General features: G+C 45.9%; 1 protein-coding gene across 1 annotated transcript in view; it reads right to left on the bottom strand.

Moving 5' to 3' along the window:
- The window catches only part of LOC146341914 (serine protease 27-like), a 36,201-nt gene extending 13,280 nt beyond the window's left edge, over positions 1 to 22,921 (bottom strand). Inside the window, exons 1-3 of the mRNA XM_084805250.1 lie at positions 22,859 to 22,921; positions 5,402 to 5,458; positions 381 to 539 (exon numbers count right to left, since the gene is read on the bottom strand). Of these exons, the coding sequence (XP_084661376.1) occupies positions 381 to 438 (58 nt within the window). The 5' untranslated portion in view covers positions 439 to 539; positions 5,402 to 5,458; positions 22,859 to 22,921. The remainder of the gene's footprint in view (positions 1 to 380; positions 540 to 5,401; positions 5,459 to 22,858) is intronic.

Below are 22,921 nucleotides of genomic sequence, written 5' to 3'. Positions count from 1 at the left end.
AGAAATGCAATACTGAGATTCTGGTTTAAAAAATACTGATACAGCCCGATGTTCCCCTCTTATGTCCACAGAAGCAGGCAACAAAAAAGGCTGTGTGTGCTCATTCTTACCAAGCAGGACGTCAAGACTAAATGCCATTCTTTGGCCCTACACAGGCATTCAAAGAACACACATGGGCAGAAAGTGTGGAGTGGGTACAGGGTATGCATGCCAGCCTCTCACCCCAAGTCCTGGCATGGTCTGACTTCAACCACCCAACATTCCTGCATTGAGCCACATGTCCTGAAGGGGGATATTAAGTTGAACCTGCTTAGAATCATCTGCACAGTCAGGAACAATGCCAGCATCTTCTTAACCATCTCCCCACCGCCTTCACTCACCTTGTACTATGGTCAGTTGCAGCAGCCATACATTTAGCACGGAGAACAGAAATGGCATGGTTGCCAACTCTTCTGTAGTCCTCTTCCAAGCTGCTCAGGTCTAGTCACTTCCAGAAAACAGTGGTTTTTCTTCTGGCTCAAGGTCTTTTGGTAACGCTGCTATAAAATGCCATATCGAAGATGAAAGAGTTGGGCTGGTGCAGTTTGGCGAGCGATGCATCCTAGAATTCCCAATTCCCTGAATCATCTAGGCTCCAGCAGAATCCCAAATCCGGGGTCTCCCCAACATCCTGAGACCTCCCATCTCCCCGTTTTCAAGTACTAGTGTTGCCAGACTGTTTGGCAGCTCTTGGGAGACCTGAACAGCTACACGGAAGTAAGAATTTTTATGATGATGATGATGCGATCACACTTAGGATTTTTTGCATTTTGCTAAAAGTGATGTTTTTGTGTCTGTAATGAAGATCCTACTACTACTTCTACAACGACTAATAATTTATTTTTGACCCATCAGTAGTCAGTATTAGTGACACTTTACAAGCAATAGGACAGTTCCATGTCCCAAGGAGCTTACAATATAAAATTCAATACAGGGAAGACACCAGAGCAAATGCTGCAGCAGACAAGTGGCTGGTGCGACTCTCTGGACTGGCAGACAGGACTGATGCTGTGCTCTGAGGAGTTTTCTGAGTGAGGCATCAGGGTGAACTCTCCAGAGAACCCCACCAGCTCCTTTCCTGTGGCAGTAAACTGGGATGGCACAGGCAGTGTTGCAGTGGTGGTTCCTCCTTTGGAGCAGACTGGGCTCAACCCACACAAGGAAAAAAGAAGAAAAAGACAAAGATGATGATGAAGAAGAAATGCAATTAAAAATTTATTTGCATTAAATTAATGAAATATTTCCTTGTGAGGTAGGCTAAGTCACCGACGAATTAATCCTGGTTTTCTTTTGGTTGTCCAGTCCCATTACTTCTTTCTCACATCTAGAAGTCTCACAATGGCTTTTCATTCAGGCTTCTCTCATACTGACAAGGCAAGGAGGATGGCACCTGCAGACCAGAGACTCACTTGAGAAGGCTTCCTTGATCCAGTCTTCTCAGGACAGAGAGGGCCTATCTTTCTATTATTAACTTTGGTTGGTAATAGACTGAAACAGCATGTAATTTCTTTAAGAAAGGAGAAGCTGTGAAGATTGTACTATGATAAAAAGTAGTGTAAAGAAATTTAATTGAGGAACTAAAGTTCATGCAGATGTGATACCATTGAATCTTTAATGCAGGTAGGGGAGCACAGCCTTTTCAAACTCAGGGCTCCACCTGGTGGTTCTGGGGACCCGGGGCCCACACATGTGTGTGCACATGTACACTCACATGCATGCGCGCGCGCACACACACACACACACACCACCCTGATATAAGGGGACATCCATTCTTCATTCTTTTGAAGATATGAAGAAACAGACATAAAACTTAGATAAAAGTTTAACTGTTTTTGTTTCTGATTCAATGACTGAAGGACGGAATGTGTTAACAGTAGAAGGAAACAGTAGAAGGAAAAAATGTGCAGCTTTTATCAGAGGCTTTTCCCTGAGGAGAGATGCATAGTACTGGTGGGATGGCAGTTACTGTTACCACTGAGAGGGAAATGAAGCCACGTTCCTGTCTGTATATATGGGAAGGTAGGATTGAAATGGATACCACCTGACTGGAGAATAACTGGGCATTCAAAAGATGCCCATTGGCCTTAAATTTAAACAAAAGTGGTACGCTGGAATGTTGGCCACATCAAAGCTGATTGGCTGGAGGGTTCCGACTGGACTGAATATAAAGAGTTGTTGAGAGGCATCTGGGGGACCCTGAGGAAGACGTCAACCAGGAAGAAGAGCAGCTGCAAGACTGGGAAGCCAAGCTGAGAGCATGAGTCAGAAGCTGAAGAAGGTCTGCAAGTGAGGAGAGGAAGATGCCTGAAGTAACTTTTGGAGGATAGAGCTGAAGCCTGAGTGCCAGCTGGTGATGGTGGTCTGAAGACAGAGCAGCTGTTGGACCACAGTGAAAACTTCAGGGGAAGCCTGGTGAACAGTCAAACCCTACAAGAGAGATGACTGCCTTTTAAGCCCTCATTGTTAGGTCCATGAGTTAACTGCGGTGGAGCTTGATAGGGGACTTTGTTTAGGTTTGGTTAGAGTCAGCAACTGGGGCTTCTAAAACCTGATTGGTGGTAACAACAATACAGAAGCTCTGTTTTTAAAGTAACTATCAAAACCTTACATGTATCGTAACAGCGATCTTAATAAGCTTTCTTCTTTTACTTCTTTCTAATAAAATACTATATATCTTTGTTTATTTTCCTTGTATGTCTGATCTGTTTGTCTCATACCTAATGATCAGCTAGCTTAGGGAAAAGGCCTATATTAAATAAAAGGGGTATGGTTTAATGGTGGCAGTGGAAAGGAAGTGAGGGATTGCCCAGTGGTGATCCTCCACAAATGATGGCTACAGCCCCAATAAGAAGAGGTATTCCTCCACATTTGGTGTTAGTGGTGGGATTGCCCTAGAGTAAAGGGTCTTCCCCCAGGTTAGGATCTCCACAGGGGATGTGACCATCCTTAAGGTAGGTTATAGCTAGGCGTCTCACTGCTTAACTTTATTTACAAAATGTAAATAAGAAGTGGATAAGTGTCAGATCTGGTGTGACAATGAGGCAAGAAGTAACTTTATCAGTTGACATTTGCTAGGGGAGTGGCAGATTAAGCCTTTGAAAAATGCATCACAGGGAGAAGTGCCAGTGAAGGGCTTTTGTTTGGTTATCCAATACATGTTTACTGTACAGGTGTCACTGCAACTTTTGTACTGGCACATGCTCTGCACCCACAAAAGAAAGAAATGGTCCCCACCAACACCAAACTTCACCAGCAGTCACTTCTTGTCCCTATCGACACCTTGCCTACAGTGTCTGGCTCTGAGAAAGACCCTCAGAGAGGGGCCGTACCTCAGTGGTAGAAGGTCCCAGTTCAGTCCCTGGCATCTCTAGATAAGGCTAGGAAGGAATACTTGCTGAAACCCTGGAGAGCCATTGCCAGTGTCAAAAATACTGGAATAGGTGGGCCAAAGGTCTGACTCAGTGTGCTGCAGGTTCCCATGTTCCTACTTAGAACGAGACATTGAGAAGGTGGAGGTAGCAGAGGCAATGGCGCATCCTCCCACCATAGGCAACAAGATATCTTTTGCTGCCACTTGCACTGATCCTGCATCCAGGTAGAAGTAACAGAGAGGTACTTGGAGATACAGGATTGGACAGAGGGAGAAATGTCTGGGGTACTGAGGTAGAGCTTGAACTCAACAGTGGATTGCTTGCACTGATAGCCATGGGATATGATGAAGTCACCCATGGGTAGGGTATAAGCCCTGACAGACCCTAACAGAGAAAGGGAAAGCAGAGAAAGAACATCCTTCTGTGGAGAGATTGAAAGAGCAAATATTAGTAGTACATTAAATTAGTAGTGGACTCCCAAATTCTGGCTCCCATCCTATTTCCTGCAACATTTCACAGTTGACACCAGAGACATGCTCATAACTTTTATACCAAAGGTCACTGCATGAAACTTCCCCCTTGTTAGTACATATTTCAAAGGTTCTTCTATACCTCCTGTTCACCACATCTGTTTACTCTGCAAGGGCCCCCAAACCATGGCAGGCCATGCCTGTGGAAAGGGGGCTGGCTGCAGGGTCGAAGGAGGCAGCCCTGTATCCACAGCCTCCTAGCTGCTGTCCTTTGTCATTCTATTGTGCCTGTGGTTAGATGCACCAGGGCTGTGTGTGGGATCACTCAGCACATTTCAGGTGACTTCTAGAGTGATGGGAAGTTTGCTCAGCCTGAGAGGTAAGTGCAAACACAGGGTTTTACTACTGTAGAAGGCTCAGACTTGAACCAACAACCTGAGAATCCCAAAGTGGCACGGACAGCCAGGCCAGCTCCTTGGGTTAAAAAGAGTGGTTGAAATAATGGTTTACGCCGTTCCCCTGTATGTGTTAATGCTTGTAAATTAAACCAAATTGTGGCCTAGTTATACTTCAAGAATGACCTCTGACTCTTTCTTGTCTATTGCAAGAGCCTGTCCTCTACTCATTAAAAACAAATAAATATGAAATTGTGTTTTGGGTTAAATCTATACTTAGAGAAATAAAACCCACAATTGTCTTGCAATATGTTACCTTTTAAAATATACCCCAGCTGCTGCAGTGTATGAAATGGGAGACTGCATGCTCCATCATGGTGCCTTATTGTTCATGGGCATGCGTTGACTTACATGCACACTGGAGATACAATGCATTTCTCCCCACCCTTCTTGTCAGTGAATTCTCTTCCCAGGGAAGGGAGCTGATCCCTAAAGACTGACAAGACAAGCAACTCACTCTAAAAATGTCAACAAAGGCACGCACAAAAAAGGGATGGAATAGAGACTCTGATTTTCCAGGGATGAATCCAAGAAAATAGAAACTCTCCCTGATAAACAGGACCAGATGGAGCATTGGCTAACCCTGTTGGTCTAAGCAGTGGATATCATTTCCTTCTTACAGGTGAAGGACAATTCCTTTTTGCTGCCCATTATATTCCTTCCACTCTATGGCAATAAACTTCTATAGACACTCAACAAATTTAGAGCATCCTCATGTCCCTCCAGATCAATAATGCAGTTTTAGTGCCATAGTAGGCATTACTGGATCACCCCATGGTTTTTTTTTTTTTTTAAATCCATATTGTGCCTCTGTCTTTCTTCTGCATTTAACAGCGGCTGGGCTGGGCTGGGCTGGGCTGGGGGGTACGGATCATCTGGATCTGGGTATTGGCCATGTAGGAAATGCTCAGTCTCCTCTTTCTCTGTCCTGTGGCTGCTTTTAAAAAAGCAATCATAAATCTCCAATCACAGGTCTCCTATGCAACATCTAGTTTGGCCCACACATAATTCTTCCAGTGCATCCCAAATATACAAATACCCCCTTTCTAGTCTTTGCCATTCCTACCTGTTCCTTTCGTTGCAGATCAGAAATGAGGCTGCATTCTACCACTGGCTGTTGGTTCTAGAGGGAAAATGACAGATGCCTTTATAAATACCCAGACACATTCTTTAGACGATACTATGTGTCAATCATTCAGAATAAACGGATCATCTTCCTTGTTTAGACAAAGAGAAGCCAGCTTTTCTTTTTGCAAAAAAAGAAAAAAAGAAAAAAAGAAAAAAAGAAAAAAAAGGGAATGTCTGTAAAGAGTATGAGTCAACATGTGCAGAGTGCTATCTCTGTGAGGGGGTGGTGTTTAAAAGAATAACCTAAGGACAGAGTGCCTCTGCACATGGATAATATCTCCCTTCCTTCCAAGGAAAGCTATTTTTCAACATGACTTCAAGGAATTGGTGCTATAACCATAGGATTATTATACATGAATAAAGGGAATGAAATATTATTCTACAGCGTGATACTGAAAAATGTCTGTTGCACTTCAAAGTCCCCACTGGTATCTCTGATTTCAGATCAGTAATAGCAATAGTATTGCCCTCCAAGGGGCTTCCTCCACAGGACATGGCTTAGAGCCTATGCCCCACCCCCTGGATGAACCCCAAGAGGTGGCACAGGCTAGATTGGAGAGCTCCGCAGGCCAGATTATGCCTGTGAGCCACAGGTTCTGCACCCATGATCTCCAATATGGTTTCTTTTTCACCCTTTTTCCTACATGTAAAATTCTGTAACATCTGAAGCAACCTAGGAATGGCAGAGGAAATATAGCATCTCCCGCCATACTAACAGCAGGTTTCACACAAGTTTCACACAAGTTCAGCATTTGTCTGAATTCTCTAAATTTTGTTCTCAAACCCTGAATGCTACAAATACAGCTTTTATAGTATCATCCTATACGTGTGTACTTTCACTGAGTTCAGTGGAAGTACCTGCTTACCTAGGAATAAGGTCCACTAGAAGCGATGAGACTTGCTTCTGAGTAAATATGTAGAGGATCATACTATTTTCATGGAGGCTAGCAGTTATAATGGCTATATATTATCCTCAGTATCAGAGGCAGTATGCAACATGAGTGAGAGGGAGGGTGCCAGTGCACTCATGTCCTACTCGTGTGAACAGAATGCTTGGCGTATTTTATTTATTTATTTATTTATTTATTTATTTATTTATTTCGATACTGCCCAATACCTGAAGCTTTCTTACAAGGCGTAGTATGGCTCTTCTTAAGTTACTTTCATTTTAAAAGGTCCCATAGAATACCCATACGTTTAATATCACTGATAAATCTTAAAGCAATAATACATGTGAAATAAATTAATGAATCGAGTGCTAACTTGCTCAGTTCAGTACATTACTCTATTATCTATCTATCTATCTATCTATCTATCTATCTATCTATCTATCTCCCTCCAATAATCTCAAATCCAAAAGCAACTCCAATCTATCTATCTATCTATCTATCTATCTATCTATCTATCTATCTATCTATCTCCCTCCAATAATCTCAAATCCAAAAGCAACTCCAAACGGCAATATAGGAAACACTCATTCCAAATGAGGACATATGTATTTCAGTCTTCTATATTCTAGTATGAATTAGGATGTCTTGGATCCAAGGAATCATAAGTTCATTTTTCAACTATATGTATGGATTCCTCAAGTCAGCCATTTGGAATTAAATCTGGAATGGCCAGTTTCTGTTGAGAGCAAGTAGACTATAGTGATGGAAGAATGTCTAAGCCACCATCACTGTGATGTAGTGCACTCTAAACTGGCTCTAGCCTGTGTTCTGTCGGAATCATCATCAGTCTTCTGCCAATTACATTCTAGTCGTTTTCACTGCTATGTCATCAACCCCAGATCCCCAGAGAACCAACAATCCCTCTTGGTTCTAATGAGGAGGAGAGGGCATGGGTAGTGGGGGAAGGAGTTGTGTCAACCATTGGAGCCATTTCACAATTCCAATGGTCTACATAGATTTGTAGAAGCCTGCACCAGGAACAAAGGTTTGGGTATTGGTATCTCCCTGACATCTACTACAGTGAAAGCATATACAAAGAATATCTGTAACTTCTTTCAGTTTTCTTGACCTCCTTTTGCACCTTCCTTATATAACCTTCCAACTTCATCTATGGCTCCACTTCAGTTGTATTCAAACCACTCTGTGCAGATGACCAAACAAAGAAGAGTCAAGGTGTGGTTGGCAACCATGCAGACTGAATCATGCAGCTTTGTTATCATGCTATGCTTTCCATTTAACAGGTTCTTCAGTGTTCATCATGCAGTAGCTGTTTGTTGCTTGGGAAATCAGATTATGGCGTATGTAGGTTTTGAGTTGACAGCTGTGTCTTCAGGAGGGTGGGTCAGATGGCACATGGTTTTTTGATTGCCTGGACAGCCAAAACAACAGCCCGTCATATTTTGATGCCTGTGTCTTCATGGAGGAGATTCTGGCATGCACACATTTCTGACTGCTTGGCCACAAAGAACAATTCCCCCATCACATTTTGACTTGACCATTAGGTAAACATCTCTGACTGTGGTGGATCTATCTCTAGAAAATATCTAGCTTGACTTTCAACAATCTGAAGTCCACCAGATTTTTGGATGTCAACTCCCATCAGCCCCAGCTAGCATAGCCATTAGTCAGGAATGCTGAGAATTATAGTCCAAAACATCCAAAGGGTGCCAGGTTGGGGTAGGCTGTTTGAGGTCTTACCTGCAATAATTAAATCCTGGATATCAATAAGAAGGGGGCATCTTTCCACAATGTTATGGTCCAATGGCCTCCTTCCTTCCTTCCTTCCTTCCTTCCTTCCTTCCTTCCTTCCTTCCTTCCAAGGAGCTGTTGTTGTGTAGTGGTTTGAGTGGTAGACTTGGGCTCAAGAGTTCTGTGTTCTTGTCCCTGCTCACCCATTAAACTCGCTGGGTGACTCTGGGCCAGTGACCGACTCTCAGCTCTCAGCCTAACCTACCTCACAGGGTCAGAAAGAAAGAAAGAAAGAAAGAAAGAAAGAAAGAAAGAAAGCAATCCAAACCCATAACCAGGGTGTATTGAAGCTCTTTCAGCCTGGGGCTGAATTCCATTTCAGAGAGGCTCTCAGGGGTTTCATTCCAATAGGGAATGAGACCAAAGGGCAAAAGGCCAAAATACCACGAATACCAGCATAGTTTAGCTTAAAGCTCTTATTGCGAGTAACTAAGTGTTAGGAGGTGTCCAATATACTACTGGGGAAGAGCAGAGGGAATTTCCAAGTAGCGCCAGAAAGAGTGAAGCAGCTGGGCCAAACCCGAAAGGACACTCAGCTGTGGATGTGTCCGGTGGTGAAAAGAAAATCCGATGCTGTAAAGAACAATATTGTTTAGGAACCTGGAATGTCAGATCAATGAATCAAGGTAAGCTGGAGGTGGTCAAACATGAGATGGCAAGATTGAACATCGACATCTTGGGAATCAGCGAACTAAAATGGACAGGCATGGGCAAATTTAATTCAGGTGACCATCATATCTACTACTGTGGGCAAGAATCCCTTAGAAGAAATGGAGTAGCACTCATAGTCAACAAAAGGGTGGGAAAAGCAGTACTGGGGTACAATCTTAAAAACGATAGAATGACCTCGGTACGAATCCAAGGCAAACCATTCAACATCACAGTAATTCAAGTCTATGCCCCAACCACTGAGGCCGAAGAAGCTGAGGTTGATCGGTTCTATGAAGACCTACAACACCTTCTAGAACTAACACCAAAAAAAGATGTCCTCTTCATCATAGGGGATTGGAATGCTAAAGTAGGAAGTCAAGAAATCACCAGGATAACAGGCAAGCATGGCCTTGGTGTACAAAATGAAGCAGGACAAAGGCTAATAGAGTTTTGCCAAGAGGAGACGCTGATCATAGCAAACACTCTTTTCCAACAGCACAAGAGGCGACTCTACACATGGACATCACCAGATGGTCAATATTGAAATCAGATTGATTATGTCCTTTGCAGCCAAAGATGGAGAAGCTCCATACAGTCAGTAAAAACAAGACCTGGAACTGACTGTGGCTGAGATCATGAGCTTCTTGTTGCAAAATTTCGGCTTAAATTGAAGAATGTAGGGAAAACCACTAAACTGTTCAAGTATGACCTAAATCATATCCCTGATGAATATACAGTGGAGGTGAGGAATAGATTTCAGGGATTAGACCTGATAGACAGAGTGCCTGAGGAACTATGGACAGAGGTCCGTAACATTGTTCAGGAGGCAGCAACGAAATCCATCCCAAAGAAAAAGAAATGCAAGAAAGCCAAGTGGCTGTCTGATGAGGCTTTACAAGTAGCTGAAGAAAGAAGGGAAGCGAAAAGCAAGGGAGAAAGGGGAAGATATATCCAACTGAATGCAGGGTTCCAGAGAATAGCAAGGAGAGACAAGAAGGCCTTCTTAAATGAACAATGCAAAGAAATCGAGGAAAACAACAGAATGGGAAAGACTAGAGATCTCTTCAAGAAAATTGGAGATCTCAAGGGAACGTTTTGTGCAAAGATGGGCATGATAAAGGACAAAGAAGGCAGGGACCTAACAGAAGCAGATGAGATTAAGAAGAGGTGGCAAGAATACACAGAAGAACTATACAGGAAAGATCTGAATGTCCCTGATAGCCATGATAGTGCGGTCACTGAACTTGAGCCGGACATCCTCGAGAGTGAAATCAAGTGGGCCTTAGGAAGCATGACTAACAACAAAGCTAGCGGAGATGACAGTATTCCAGCTGAGCTATTTAAGATCCTAAAAGATGATGCTGTTAAAGTGCTGCACTCAATATGCCAACAAATTTGGAACACTCAACAGTGGCCACAAGACTGGAAAAGGTCAGTTTATATTCCAATCCCAAAGAAGGGCAATGCCAAAGAGTGTTCAAACTACCGTACAATTGCGCTCATTTCACATGCCAGCAAGGTTATGCTCAAAATCCTACAAGCTAGGCTTCAGCAGTATGCGAACCGAGAACTACCGGAAGTCCAAGCTGGGTTTCAAAGAGGCAGAGGAACTAGAGATCAAATCTCCAACTTTCGCTGGATCATGGAGAAAGCAAGAGAATTCCAGAAAAATGTCTATTTCTGCTTCATTGACTACGCTAAAGCCTTTGATTGTGTGGATCACAACAAACTGTGGCAAATTCTGAAAGAGATAGGAGTACCAGACCACCTTACCTGTCTCCTGAGAAACCTGTACAAGGGTCAAGAAGCAACAGTAAGAACCAGACATGGAACAACCGAGTGGTTCAAAATTGGGAAAGGAGTACGACAAGGCTGCATATTGTCACCCTGCTTATTTAACTTATATGCAGAGTATATCATGAGAAATGCCAGGTTGGATGAATCACAGGTTGGAATTAAGATTGCCGGGAGAATTATCAACAACCTCAGATACACAGACGATACCACCCTAATGGCAGAAAGCGAAGAGGATCTCAAGAGCCTCTTGTTGAGGGTGAAAGAGGAGAGTGCAAAAGCTGGTTTGAAACTCAACATTAAAAAAACAAAGATCATGGCATCTGGCCCCATCACTTCCTGGCATATAGAAGGGGAAGAAATGGAAGCAGTGACAGATTTTATTTTCTTGGGCTCCAAGATCACCGCAGACGGTGACTGTAGCCATGAAATTAAAAGACGCTTGCTCCTTGGGAGGAAAGCTATGGCAAACCTAGACAGCATAGTGAGAAGCAGAGACATCACCTTGCCGACAAAGGTCCGTCTAATCAAAGCTATGGTTTTCCCAGTAGTAACGTATGGCTGTGAGAGCTGGACTATAAGGAAGGCTGAGCGCCGAAGAATTGATGCTTTTGAACTGTGGTGCTGGAGAAGACTCTTACGAGTCCTCTGGACTGCAAGGAGGTCAAATCAGTCCATCCTAAAGGAAATCAAACCTGTGTGCTCATTGGAAGGACAGATACTGAAACTGAAGCTCAAATATTTTGGCCACCTAATGCGAAGAGAAAACTCTCTGGAAAAGACCTTGATGCTGGGAAAGACTGAGGGCAAAAGGAGAAGGGGACGGCAGAGGATGAGATGGCTAGATAGCATCACCGATGCAATGAATATGGACTTGAGCACGCTCCGGGAGAGAGCGCAGGACAGGAAGGCCTGGCGTGCTATGGTCCATGGGGGGGTCACGAAGAGTCGGACATGACTGAACGACTGAACAACAACAAGTGTTAGCAGAGGCACTTCAACCTTTTAGAAGGGGGAAAAGCTGCACAAAATCAGGGGGAAGGGATTGGGGCATGGGAAGGGAGCAGGCCAGCTGGGGAACAACTGGAGGCGGAGGGCTAAATTTGGATCCCAGGAGGGTCAGGTTTTGTCTGCAGGCCTGGGCTTCTGTACCCCTGCTCTTAACTAAGCAATGCACTTCTGAAATTCTAGGAACCTCTGGGAGCACATAGCCATGTGCCTTGGACAGCTCAACCCTTCCTGATGCATTTTTGGGGAGTGGTGGAAGGAATGGGTTGGAGCCAGGACTACCCAGGAAACCTCAACAACGATCTTCAGCCGTGTCTGAAGGCCCATGCCAGTGTTTTTCAACCAGGGTTCCGTGAAACCTTTTGTCTCTGCAAGCATCTCTCAGGGGTTCTGTGAAATTTAATTTTATAGCATCCCATCTTGGATCTTCTGCTTCTGTTTTAAGATCATGTCAGACTCCCTTTACATGTGCTTCCTCCCCCCTTTTCCCCCTCTTTTCCCTTGTTATCTGAATCTTCCATATATTTCATTATACAGCCACTACATGGCACTGTGGTCTAGCTTCCCTTGTTCCAGGATTTCCTCTTTTCAGGAGGGAACTCAAGCGCTGTAATTTGATAGCTCATTATCTCCAATCTTTTAAAAAATGGAATAAAGGTCACTTAGTGGAAGAGATGCCTTGGAGGTAGGGATGTCAGAGAATTCCACCACGGATCTTGATGAGGCCGAATGCCAGTGCATTCGGCCCCCTGAACTCCATGGTGGAACGGCCTGCCCCCCCGCCCCCCCGCGGATCCGCCCAGGGACGAGACTCACCTGGGGCAGATCTTCTGGGCGGTGGTGGCTCTGGCGGTGGCTCCGGTGGTGGATTCGGCGGCGGTGGCCAGTCTTCCGACCGCCTGCTGCCACCGCCATTTCCAGGCTTGTGTGTAAAACAAGAAAAAAAAAGACGTGATAGGCTACGTAAATCTGTACGTAGCCTATCATGGTTGGGTGGGTTTAAAAACAGAACAAAACCGTGAACGCAAATGGCGGCAGCTACGGCTGCCGCCATTTGCGTTCCTTCTTTTGACCGTCTTAATCTACGTAAATATTAACGAAGACTATGACAGCGAAAATAAAGGGGAACGCAAATAGCGTAGTGGGCGCTATTTGCATCCCCTTTTGAGTTGCTGTTTTAGCCTATGTAAATATTTACGTAGGCTAAAACGGTGAATCAAAAAGGGATGCAAATATCGCCCGCTACGCTATTTGCGTTCCCCTTAGTTTTGCCGTCATAGTCTATGTAAATATTTACGTAGATTAAGACGGCAAAAATAAGGAACGCAAATGGCGGTGGCCGTAGCCGCTGCCATTTGCGTACGCGGTTTTGTTTTTTGTTTTTTTTACCCAGAGCCCTCCATGGCTGGAAATCCAGCTGCGGACGGCTCTGGCCTGGCTGGGGCTCTGGCAGTTTTATTTTTGCCGTCTTAGATTAAGACGGCAAAAATAAGGAATGCAAATAGCGGCGGCCATAGCCGCTGCCGTTTGCGTACGCGGTTTTTTTTTTTAAACCCACCCAGCTATGATAGGCTACGTAAAGATTTACGTAGCCTATCACGTCGTGTTTTTTTTTTAAACCTAGCCATGATAGGCTATGTAAATCTTTACATAGCCTATCACGTCTTTTTTTTTTTTTTTTACAAGCCTGGAAATGGCGGTGGTGGCAGCCGGTCGGAAGACCAGCCGCCGCTGCCGAAGCCGCCGCCGGAGCCACCGCCGCCTGGAAGATCCACCACAGGTAAGTCTCATCCCGGGGGGGATCTGTGGGTGGGCAGGGGGGTGGCAGGCCGTTCCGCCATGGAGTTCAGGGGGCAGAATGCACTGGCATTCGGCCTCACCGAGATCCATGGCGGAATTCTCTGACATCCCTAAAAAAGGGTTGAAAAACCACTGGCATTATGCCGATGTGGTGGCGAGGTAACTTTATTTAAATACCCCAGTAAATTGGTGAATTTCCTCCCCACTCTCAGTAGCTTATGATCCTTGCTGCAACATATCCATCCAACACTGCCAGCTTGGAACATTAAACACTGCAATGGCAAACATTAAAGTGTTGTATTGCACCATTTTGTTTATTATTAATTTATTATTATTGTTGTTACACTCATATCCCACTTTTTTTCTTCTCTTAAAGAACCCAAGGCAGCTTACATGCTCTTCCTCTTCTCCTCCTCAAAACAATGCTGTGAGGTAGGTTATTCTGAAAGTCAGTTCCTGGCCCAAAGACACCCAGTGAGCTTCATGGCCAAAAGGAGACTAGAACCTGGATCTCCCAAGTCCCAGTCCAACACTCTAGCCACTGCACCACAGTGGCTTTTGGAATCTATGCAGGTTGTTATATTAATATTAGCCTTTTCACTTCTCCTTGGCTATTCATTACATCAAGAAATAGGCCCCTGCACATGATTGCATGGTGGCACAGTCTCTTTCACACAGAATTTGCTGCAGTGGTGAGAGGAACTGGGGGCCTCAAAGAGGAGAACAGCTTTGCTGATTTCCTCTAGAGTAAGCCCCCACCTTGCCATTGGAACTAAGCTGCAGCTGTGCAGCTCCTGAAAGGAAAGAAAGGGCACACAGAACCTGACTCTGGACCTCCTTCCATCTCTACTAAAGCTTTTTTGCTTTTTGCTGCCCAGAGAATGTTTGTCCTTAGGTGGATTAATACTATAAAATAGATTAGGTAGATGACAGATAGATGATAGATGATTGATAGACAGATCAGGGACAGTCCTAAGAGCTGGTTGAAGGAGGAGCATTGATGAAAATCTCTCCCTTTTTGTTGTCATAGTGGATTAATACTAACAAGGTACTTCATTGAACTTCTATGCAGGTATGATGCCACAATAGGATATGTTGGCACAAGTTAGAGGGATGGTGATGCACAGTCCAGCCCCACCCCCAAGTTTCCCAGCCTCCTCTTACAAAGAGGCAAGGGGCCATGTGCACTAGTGTAGCCCTCCAAATCCTCAGACATGCCAGCCCTGCCCTCTAATTCCCTGAACTTCTTCTTGTTGAGCAGGAAGGTCTGCAGGATGCTTGGCTGGTAAAATTTCAACTCTTGGCACTAGAGGTCTCAATTCTGAAATAAAAAGAAGTCAGATTCTATGCTTGTTAGGGAAGGAAAAAATGGTCCTGGTGTTCAGCCATAGATGCTGTGTGCTAGGGAAGCATGGATATTGCTGAACTGTTCCACCTGTATTTCGCAGGTTGTCAGATGTCTTTTGCTCCATCTTCTTCTCATTGATGGATTCAGATACTTTTACTCTTTGGAGTAAATCCCCAAAAATGTTTGCTATGATTTATGGAACTTTTGCTGGCAAATAACATTTTGCATCTTTTTCTCAGCTCAGCAAACAATCCATGAGCAGAGCACACACACTTAAAAAAATGATTGCTACCCAGCAGAAGCTGAAGAGAGATCAGGGATATCTAAAATGTTGCGTGTGTTTTTTAAATGGTGTATATATTAGTGTGTTTTCCAGCAATTTTTGTACAACTAAATTTGCATACAGTTCTGGGAAGTAAAAAGAATGGCCTGCTGACCTGCATGACATGGAAGACACCATTCTGCTGAAGAAGCCGGGGGTCGGATTCCTAGAAATCCCAAGTCATTTGAATCCATTTCTGATTGCTCTGACATCCCTAGCTAGTTGCTGGCCTTGAACACAGGGAAGGAGCCTGTGGGAAGGAGGACCAGCCAGCTGTACCAGGTGGATCCTGAGCCTGTTTCTGCCCCCGCCAACAGGTACTTAAGACGGGGCTGCCAGAGGCAGCGCCTTGGCGTGTGCCTCGGCGTCGCCCCAAGTGCGACGCTAAGTGCGCACTTAGCGTCGCACTTGGGAGTCGTGTAGAACAGGTCCTGAAGACCTACCCACCTGCCTCCCCAGAGACACCAGCAGCCACAGATACCAGCAGCAAATAGCAGCAGCAGAGGGCAGCAGCTTTAAAGACCAGGGAGAACGGGGCAAATGTAGATTTTATCTGCTCCTTCTTAGCTGCTGTTCTCTTTTATCTTTTATTTTCTTTTACACTGTTGTATAGAGCAGAGGACAGGAAGACCTGGCGTGCTATGGTCCATGGGGTCACGAAGAGTCAGACACAACTTAATGACTGAACAACAACAAATATTTTATATCCTAACATTTTAATATGTGCCTGGGAGGACTATTGAGCAACTCAGGGGGTCGGGGAGGTGCCACTATAACTGTGGTCACGGGCAGGGGGAGGAACGGTGTTGGAGGATTTACAGGCCAGCTGAGGAGAAGAGGGGCTAGACACCTTACAGCTGTCCCCTCTTCTGGTTCTTCCCCCAACCTGATGGTTCCTGGCAGCCTTACCAGCTTGCCCTCAGGTCTGGTGCTGCTGCTGCTGAATGCCAGGTTGGCCCAAAATAAAATCCCCCTCATCCATGATTTCATTGTGGATGAGGGGGCTGACCTGGTATGTATTACTGAGACCTGGGTGGGGGAACTGGGAGGGGTCACTCTCTCCCAGCTGTGCCCTCCTGGGTACTCAGTGCAGCACCAACACCGACTCGAGGGTCAGGGAGGGGGGGTTGCCGTGGTCTGTAGGAATTCAATCTCCCTCTCTAGGCTTCCTGCTCATTCGAGTGCAGATCTTGAGTGTTTGTACCTTGTGTTGGGTATCCGGGACAGATTAGGGATTCTGTTGGTGTACCGCCCACCCCGCTGCCCATCAGACTCCCTGCCGGAGCTGACAAAGGTGATCTCAGACTTGGTGTTGGGGACCCCTAGGATGACGGTCCTGGGGGATCTCAACTTCCATGCTGAGGCCGCTGTATCCGGGGCGGTTCAGGACTTCTTGGCTGACATGACAACCATGGGGCTGTCCCAACATGTTATCGGCCCAACTCATATAAAAGGACACACTGGTTTTCTCAAATGGGCAGGAGGATGGTGATCTGAAAGTGGAGGAATTAACATCTGTCCCTTTGTCATGGTCAGATCACTTCCTGCTGAGGTTTCGACTCCTGGCAGCCTTCTCCCTCTGAAAGGGTGGGGGACCTATTAAAATGGTTCGCCCCTGGAGGCTAATGGATTCCGATGGATTCCAGAGGGCTCTGGGGGATTTTCCTGCTGGTATGGCTGGTGCTCCTGTCGAAGCCCAGGTTGCTCTGTGGAATGCAGAGATGACTCGGGCAGTTGACACGACCGCACCTAAGCGCCCTCTCCCTCTGAGCAGAGCTCAGCCAGCTCCTTGGTATACACCTGAGCTGAGGGCAATGAAGCAAGAGGGGAGACAGCTAGAACCCAGGTGGAGGAAAACTTGTGCTGAGTCTGACTGAACACAGATAAGAGCCCACTATCAAGCCTACTCTGTGGCAGTGAGGGTGGCAAAGAGACAGTTCTTTTCCACCAGCATTGCATCTTCTCAGTGTCATCCAGTGGAGATTTTCCAAGTGGTTCATGGCCTGTTACATTCTGGGCCAGGGAGAGAGACAGTGGAACCCTCGGTGGCACGCTGTGATAAGTTTGCAAGGCACTTTGAAGATAAAGTCGCTCAGATTCGCCATGACTTGGACACCACGATTAATGCAGTTCCATTGGTAGAGGCGGTCAGAGCGTTCAGAGCACTGTCTGGTCCAGTTTTATTGGATGAGTTTCAGTTACTGAGGCCTGAGGATGTGGACAAGGTGCTTGGCCAAGTCCGATCGACCACTTGTGTGCTTGACCCTTGCCCTTCATGGCTTATTAAATCAAACAAGGAGGGGATGTCCGGCTGGGTCCAGGAGGTTGTAAATTCCTCCTTGAGAGAGGGAGTGGTGCCTGCCGCTTTAAAAGAGGCAGTAATTAGACCACTCCTGAAAAAGCCTAACCTGGACCCAGAGGATGTTAACAATTATAGGCCAGTGGCCAACATCCCCTTCCTGGGCAAGGTGCTTGAGTGGGTGTAGGACAGCTCCAGGCACTAATAAATGAAATGGATTATCTAGATCCATTTCAATTGGACTTCAGCCCTGGTTTTGGAACAGAAACTGCCTTGGTCGCCCTGTGGGATGACCTCTGCCGGGAGAGGAACAGGGGGAGTGCGACCCTGTTGATTCTCCTGGACCTCTCAGCGGCTTTCGATACCATCGACCATGGTATCCTTCTGGACAGGTTGTCTGCATTGGGAGTTGGAGGCACTGCACTACAGTGTTCCGATCCTACTTGGATGGCCGACTCCAGAAGGTGGTGCTGGGTGATTACTGCTCTGTGCCATGGAAATTGTGCCATGGGGTTCCACAGGGCTCTATTTTATCCCCTATGCTGTTTAACATCTACATGAAACCGCTGGGGGAGGTTATCCGGAGGTGTGGGCTGAGGTGCCATCAATATGCAGATGACACCCAGCTCTACCTCTCTTTCTCATCAAACCCAGGTGAGGCAGTGGCTGGTCTGAATCGGTGCCTGGGCACAGTAATGGATTGGATGAGGGCCAATAAACTGAAACTCAATCCAGACAAGATGGAGGTACTGTTAGTGGGTGGTTCGTCTGCCAGGCTAGGTGATATTCAGCCTGTTCTGGAGGGGGTTGCACTCCCCCTAAAGGATCACGTTTGTAGTTTGGGGGTGCTCTTGGATCCAGAACTGTCACTTGAGGCACAGGTGAACTCAGTGGCACAGAGCACTTTTTATCAGCTTAGGCTGGTATACCAACTATGCCCTTATCTGGACAGAGATAACCGAGCTACGGTTATCCATGCTCTGATAACTTCTCGTCTGGATTACTGCAATGCGTTATACGTCATGGGGCTGCCTTTGAAAACGGTCCAGAAATGTCAGCTGGTCCAAAATAGGGCAGCAAGATTGTTAACAGGGACTGGCCTGCGAGCTCATATTATGCCAGTACTTTTTCAGCTGCACTGGCTGCCAGTTAGGGGTAGACGAAAGTCACTTACCTGTCGTCGAAGCTTGTTCGCGGTGGGGGGGAGGCGCTTCGCTGCTCCCCCCGTGAAGTTCAGGCCGGTGGGGGGAGGCTTCCCGCCTCGCCCGGCCGAAATTCAGGCCGGGGGGGAGGCTTCCCGCCTCGCCCGGCCGAAATTCAGGCCGGGGAGGAGGCTTCCCGCCTCGCCCGGCCGCAAACTCCAAAGTTTTTTTTTTAAAAAAAACACGCCCCCATGATAGGCTACGTGACGATTAACGTAGCCTATCATGGCTAGATCTGCAAAGTCAGCCGTGATAGGCTACGTTAATTGTCACGTAGCCTATCACAGGTGACTTAAAAAAAAAAAAAGCACGTACGCTAATGGTGGCCCCCATAGGGAGCCGCCATTCCTTATTTGGTCGCTGTAGTCTACGTAAATCTTTACGTACACTACGGCGAAAATAAGGGCAACGCAAATAGCGTTGCCCTTATTTTCGCCGTAGTCTACGTAAAGATTTACGTAGACTACAGTGACCAAATAAGGAATGGGAATGGCAGCTCCCTATGGGGGCCGCCATTATCTGTACGCGCTTTTTTTTTTAGTCACCCGTGATAGGCTACGTGATGATTTACGTAGCCTATCACGGCTGACTTTGCAGATCTAGCCGTGATAGGCTACGTTAATCATCACGTAGCCTATCACGGGGGTGTTTTTTTTTTCTTTTATTGCAATGGCAGTGGCGGCAGCCGGTCAAAAGACCGGCTGCCGCTCCCGACCCGCACGAACACCCGCCGAACCGCCGGCTGGACCCACCGCCGGGAGGGACATTTGGCAAAGGTAAGTCCCGTCCCGGGGGGGGGGGTGCGGGGGGTGGGGGGGTACAGAGAATTTCTCCCCAAAACTTGTTCGGGGGGCCGAACACGTTGGCTCTCGGCCCCCCGAAGTTTCGGGGAGAAATTCTCTGCCATCCCTATTGCCAGTCCATTTCCGGGCCTGATTCAAAGTGCTGGTGTTAACATTCAAAGCCCTTAACGGCTTGGGGACAGGTTACCTGAAGGATCGCCTCCTCCCATATGTGCCTGCCCAGACCTTAAGATCATCGTCAGCAGCCCTTCTCTGTGAGCCTCTGCGAAAGGAAGTGAGGCGGGTGGCTACTAGGAGGAGGGCTTTTTCTGCTGTGGCACCCTGGCTCTGGAGCTCCCTAGTGAGGTTCGCCTGGCACCTACATTGTATTCCTTTCAGCGCCAGGTGAAGACCTTTTTATTTTCTCAGGCATTTTAGCTTTCTAAACTTTTAGCTTTGCTGTTTTAAATCTATATTTTAAACTCCTGCAGTGCTGCTAGGTTTTATTGTGGTTGTATTGTTATATTGTGGCTTTAATGTTCTATATATTTTAAATTGTTTTGTGTGCTGTTTGGTTTTAATTTTTGTGCACCACGCAGAGAGCTTCGGCTATTGGGCGGTATAGAAATAAATAAATAAATAAATAAAATAAACACATGTGAGATCATGAACTCAATTTCCTTTGTGAAAGTCTCTCTTGATATCTTCCCAGCCAACATGGGGAGGTCAGGGGTGGAGTGGGTGCAGCCAGAGAACGTCCTCCACACAATCAATTTTTTGGTGTTTGGATAGGGCTTGTTTTGGCTGTCTATATGTGAACCTAGAGAGAGAGCCAGTGTAGTGTAGTGGTGAGAGTGACAGACTGGGAGCAGGGAGATCCAGGTTCTAGTCCCCACTTGGCCATGGAAGCTCACTGGGTGACTTTGGGCCAGTCACAGACTCTCAGCCCAGCCTACCTCACAGGGTTGCTGTTGTGAGGATAAAACAGAGAGGAGGAGGGTAATGTAAGCCGCCTTGGGTTCCTTGCAAGAGGAAAAAAGGCGGGATATAAATGCAATAAATAAATAAATTAACCTATGAGTTGTTAAACCGTAGTTTAAAATGCTGCTACTGAAGTTACATCATCACAACTCCACCCCATCTGGTGACGTCATGCCCAAATACATGCCTCAGGTCAAAGGAAAGACCTTGTTAGTTCAATTACCTCCTCTGTGATTTCCTCCCAGCCCAAATCCAGCAATCAGTTGCATTCAGTGGCCTCACGTTCTGAACTGATCGCAGCCAAATGCACGCCCGGCTTTTGCTCCTGACGAATGTCATCTGATCTGACCCAACCACGTCAGCATGTCAAGTGGGGTAGTTTGTTGCCAGTAAGACCAACCCAGTTGTTTTAGTTCAATGTTTAAAGTGGGCAATGTGCCACTCTTGCCTTTGCCATCTCTGGTGTGGCGGTCGGCTTCATTTTTGCCAGAGAGATTTAGGGATGTGAATGCGCTGTGCTTAATTGTAGAAACTGTAAAATCTGAAAGCCTGCTTGACTACTGTTTCACATTTACCCCCACCCTAATTTTTCAGGTGCAAAAATGCATCATGTTTACTAATGTTCAGTCTTTGGCTGCTGTTACATTTAAGAAAAAATCTGCAGTCCTATCATTGTGGAGCCTTTCCGCAGTTACAGCGGGCTCCCAGACAGCAACCACGTGATTGCTGAGAGGGGAAGCTTTTAATTTTCAAGGTTTCATAGAACTCAATGAAACAGTGCCATCTCCTGGCTGTTTTAATAGCACGCCATTCCGAGATTTTTTGATACCTCATTCTCTCTGGATCTTTTAAAAATGGGATAACCAGGAAATACCTCTGGATGTGTCCTGGAGGTTGACAATGTCATGAAAAAGACCCACAAACTTCTGTGAGTGAGCAATCTCAATAGCAGGCTAAAAGCTCCATGTGAAGAAGCCCGGAGTCTCACGACTACCCGGTATCCTTAAGAAGGTGATACTGATATCGCTGCATTAGTTTTACAGGAAATGTCCTATGAATGTGCAGCCTTGACTTTCAGTTAAGAGCTTTCAGTTGGAGATAGAAGTTGGCCATCCTTTCTGAAAGTCATGTGGTGGGTTGGGAAAGAATTAATCAACTCCCCCTGACCCTGATTTCCCACTCCAAATCTCCTCATTCAAAGTTACCTTGTAGACTGAAAAGAGAAGGTTGAGGTTTCTTATATACTTTTGCATGTAACACCTATTTAGTTTGAAGCCTGAAAGGCTAAAGAATTATAGCTTGTAAAATGCCTATGGGTTAATCTACACTAGGTTTTTTTCCTTGGTACTGCAAAGTCCTGCTCACTCTCACTGCAAATGGCACATTTCCCACACTGTTGCACCGATGCCATTTCTCCATTAGTATTTTGTCACCCCCACCCCCACACCAGCCAAGACTGCTTTTATAATATATTTTTTTCAGTGACTGAAGTTTCTGTGCATTACCGAGTTACGCATGTTCCAATGTAGACCTTGTAACTCTCCCCATCAGGTTTGGTTGCAAAGGTGCCCAACTTTGTTTTCAATGTTTCCTTAACCTCCTGTAACCTCATTTGTAGGGGAAGGGATTTGTGGGCAGGAAATCAGTGGCTGTCCTCTATTCCCTCCCCTCCCCTCCAATGTTGGGGGTGGTTAGTAATCCAACGATTCTGGGATGGGTAGGGGAAAGCTGACTTTTCATGTGCATTTTCATAGCTGTGCACTTGTGAATGACCACACTACCTTTTTATTTTAGAACTCCACACAGTTGCACAGGTGTGCATGGATTGAATGGACATTAAAGTGAAGAAATGAATCTGAAACAGCAGTATCACCTCTGACTTCTCCTGCAATCACAACACTATGAACTCTGCAGCACTTGCTTGCATTACTAACACAGACATACTGTGCTGTGTTCAGTAATATGTGTCCACAGAGCCGCAATTGCAGCTGAATATATGTATATATATACACACACACACATACATATATATACACATACATATATACACACACACACACACAGCAAATCCCATCATCCTTCACAATTGACTATGCTAGATAGGGATGATGGGAATTACAGTCCAATAACATCTGGAGGTCCACAATTTGCCCACTCCTGCCTTAGACCATACTCCTGTCCCTTCAAATCAATATTGGATTGTTAGGGCCAAATTAGACATTTCATGGGAGATCATGATTGCATCTTCCCATGGATTTGTCTAAAAACCATTTCGTGCCTCTCTCTCCCCTGCAGCTAATAAAGGCTTGGCAGTGGGGTGGGGGGAGGGGGAATTTAGATCTTGGAATTGTGGTATTTCTCCATGCTGTGGTTGCTTTTAAAAGAGGGTAACTACATGGAGAGATCCAGTGATAGATCCTGTATGTAACATCTGGCTTGGCCCACCTCACAACTCTGCCAGGGCATCCCATACATCCAAATGCCCCTTTCTGTCCTTTGTCATTCCTACCTGGTTCTTTCTTGGCTGATCAGAAAGACTCTGTAGTCTTGGGCCGCTGTTTGTTTCTGAAGG

This window comes from Heloderma suspectum, chromosome 6 (assembly GCF_057233095.1).
Source record: "Heloderma suspectum isolate Gila_16-S chromosome 6, 16-S_ref, whole genome shotgun sequence".
NCBI classification, from domain to species: Eukaryota; Metazoa; Chordata; class Lepidosauria; order Squamata; family Helodermatidae; genus Heloderma; species Heloderma suspectum.
Note: the sequence above shows the minus strand (reverse complement) of the source record. Positions and strands in the feature narration are given on the sequence as shown.